This window comes from Hevea brasiliensis, chromosome 16 (genome assembly GCF_030052815.1).
Source record: "Hevea brasiliensis isolate MT/VB/25A 57/8 chromosome 16, ASM3005281v1, whole genome shotgun sequence".
NCBI classification, from domain to species: domain Eukaryota; kingdom Viridiplantae; phylum Streptophyta; class Magnoliopsida; order Malpighiales; family Euphorbiaceae; genus Hevea; species Hevea brasiliensis.
In genome coordinates, this window is record NC_079508.1 from 71,359,128 (window position 1) to 71,361,227 (window position 2,100).

At 37.5% G+C, this 2,100-nt stretch overlaps 1 protein-coding gene across 1 annotated transcript; it reads right to left on the reverse strand.

Annotated features, from left to right (window-relative positions):
* Nucleotides 1-264: 264 nt before the first annotated feature.
* On the reverse strand, nucleotides 265-1,689 carry LOC110658972 (uncharacterized). Its single transcript, XM_021816771.2, has one exon. The coding sequence runs from the start codon at nucleotides 1,202-1,204 to the stop codon at nucleotides 395-397; it is 810 nt and encodes a 269-aa protein (XP_021672463.2). The 5' UTR covers nucleotides 1,205-1,689; the 3' UTR covers nucleotides 265-394.
* Nucleotides 1,690-2,100: the final 411 nt, after the last annotated feature.

Below are 2,100 nucleotides of genomic sequence, written 5' to 3' on the forward strand. Positions count from 1 at the left end.
GTGTGTTTAAGAATAGAACTGTGTTGATAGAATGTGTCTACAATTTAGTTTCAGTTGAGTTGTGATAACTTTTTATTATTTTTTCTCATTTTCTCTGAATCACTTCCTAATTTTAGTTGAATTATTGATATTTTTGAATTCGAATTGTTCTTAATGTCTATCTGTTATATTTCTTGTAATTTTCTTTAATTTTAATAAAATTCTTTTTTTTTATGTTAAAATTATTTTAAAAATAATGAAGCCTGAAGAAGTTTTTGGAACCAATTGCAAAGAAAAACAAAATTTTTAGAAATCGACGATCTACTGTTTAACTTGATAACATGCAGTGGAAGTTTTTTCTGTTTTGTACAATTACGAATCAAAGCATCCAAGGGTCTAAAAGCACAAAAATGGGCTAAAGCAGCCTCAGCCCGAGACGCCTCAAGCTCCGAGCAGACGCTTTGGAAACCAAGTACCCAACTCCCAAACACATTACCCATATCCCCACATCAACTGCCCATCTCATTCCTTCCAAATCCATCTCCATCAGATTGCAATCAGGGCCACAGACCTCATCTAATTCTCCATCGTTCCATCTGTGGTATTTGCAATCACAACAAATTTCACCGACAGATTCATCATCCGCTTCCTCTGTCTCCTCTGGAATCACCTCCAGTCTATCAAACCCCACCCTCCTTTCCTTCTTTCTCCTCGACACCATCTCCGCTCTCCCACTCAACGCAACATGGCCCTCCACCGCCACGCAAACGTCCGCTCCCACCGTATCCACTTCAGTGGCACCACCACCACCACCACCACCGGCAACAAGCTCTCTCTCAAGCCCACACTCACACTCCAGCTTCCATTCCTCGTCGTCTTTCCTAAAAATCCCCTCCAAGACCCTCTCCTCTCCCAAGTAAACTTCGAAGCGGATCCCCCCGCTTGCCCAAACCCGCTCTCTTGATCCAAATATTGCCTCTCCCTTCTTCGTCTTGACATTAACTACCCGATGGAGCGTCAAGAACGCAGGAGAATCGGGGCGGACCTCACACCCGTCTACAAGGAGCTCCGATCCGTTAATGCGAGGGAGATAGAGGAGTGTGAGGGAGTCGGGCAAGGACTTGCATGACTTGAAACCCGAAAAGCGGACAAAGAAACCTTTGATTTTCAAGCTATTTCCATTTCTGGGCTGGAACCCATTAAAAAAACCCATGCTTCTACACATCACAGCGTTGTTTCTGTAATATTAGAGAATCAATGGCTGCTCCGATACGTCTTTATATCAACTATTAAGGGTTGTGCGAAGAAGAAATGGTTGTGGGATTTATCATTGGCGAGTAGTGGCGGCCGTGAGTCGGCCTATGGGTTTGATTCGAATTCAGGGGGTGAATAGCACGCGGTTTTTGTTGATGGTGTGGTCAAAAAAGACAAAATTGGTTCTGGTGTCGTTTTGGCTGGATATACACGTTCTATAATATTTTGCCGCGTGCCAGGCGACCTGGCTTTGGACTTTGGAGGGTTTTGCATGGGATGTGGTTGGGTGGACGTGCAGGCTTCATAACCGTAGATATAGAATGGAGGTGAGTTCGTTGGATTTTGATGGATGGATGTGATGAAATCGTAAGAATTTATTTAATTGTAATCTATATTCCTTTGTTTTCCGTTCTCTGTGTGGCTTTAGTTTTCCGTTCCTGCAGGCAAAAGCAAAACCATGGCTGTGATTATAATACATCTACTTTTATAAATTAGATTGTGCAATTATCATTTAAAATTAGCGGAATATTCGTGCTATATGCACGATAATATAAATAAATATATTATTTTTTAATTAAAAAAATTTTAATACTATTATTTAAAATATTAATAATAAATTTTAATTGAATAATAACTATAATTACTCTCAAATCAAATCAATTAATTTAATAGTTATAAATTTTTTTAATAGTTATAAATTATTTTTCATATATTATAATAATAATAATAAAATTATTTTAAAATAATAAAAGTAAATTAAAATTTATTAAATGTATAAAAGGAAGAGATTTTATTTCAAATATGAAATTAAAAAAAGAAAAAGCAATCAGGGAATTAAAATCTTGTAAATTTATAAATTTCAAACAG

Coding starts and splice junctions, on each gene's coding strand:
- LOC110658972 (XM_021816771.2), bottom strand. CDS start 1,204: ATGTGTAGAAGCATGGGTTTTTTTAATGGGTTCCAGCCCAGAAATGGA.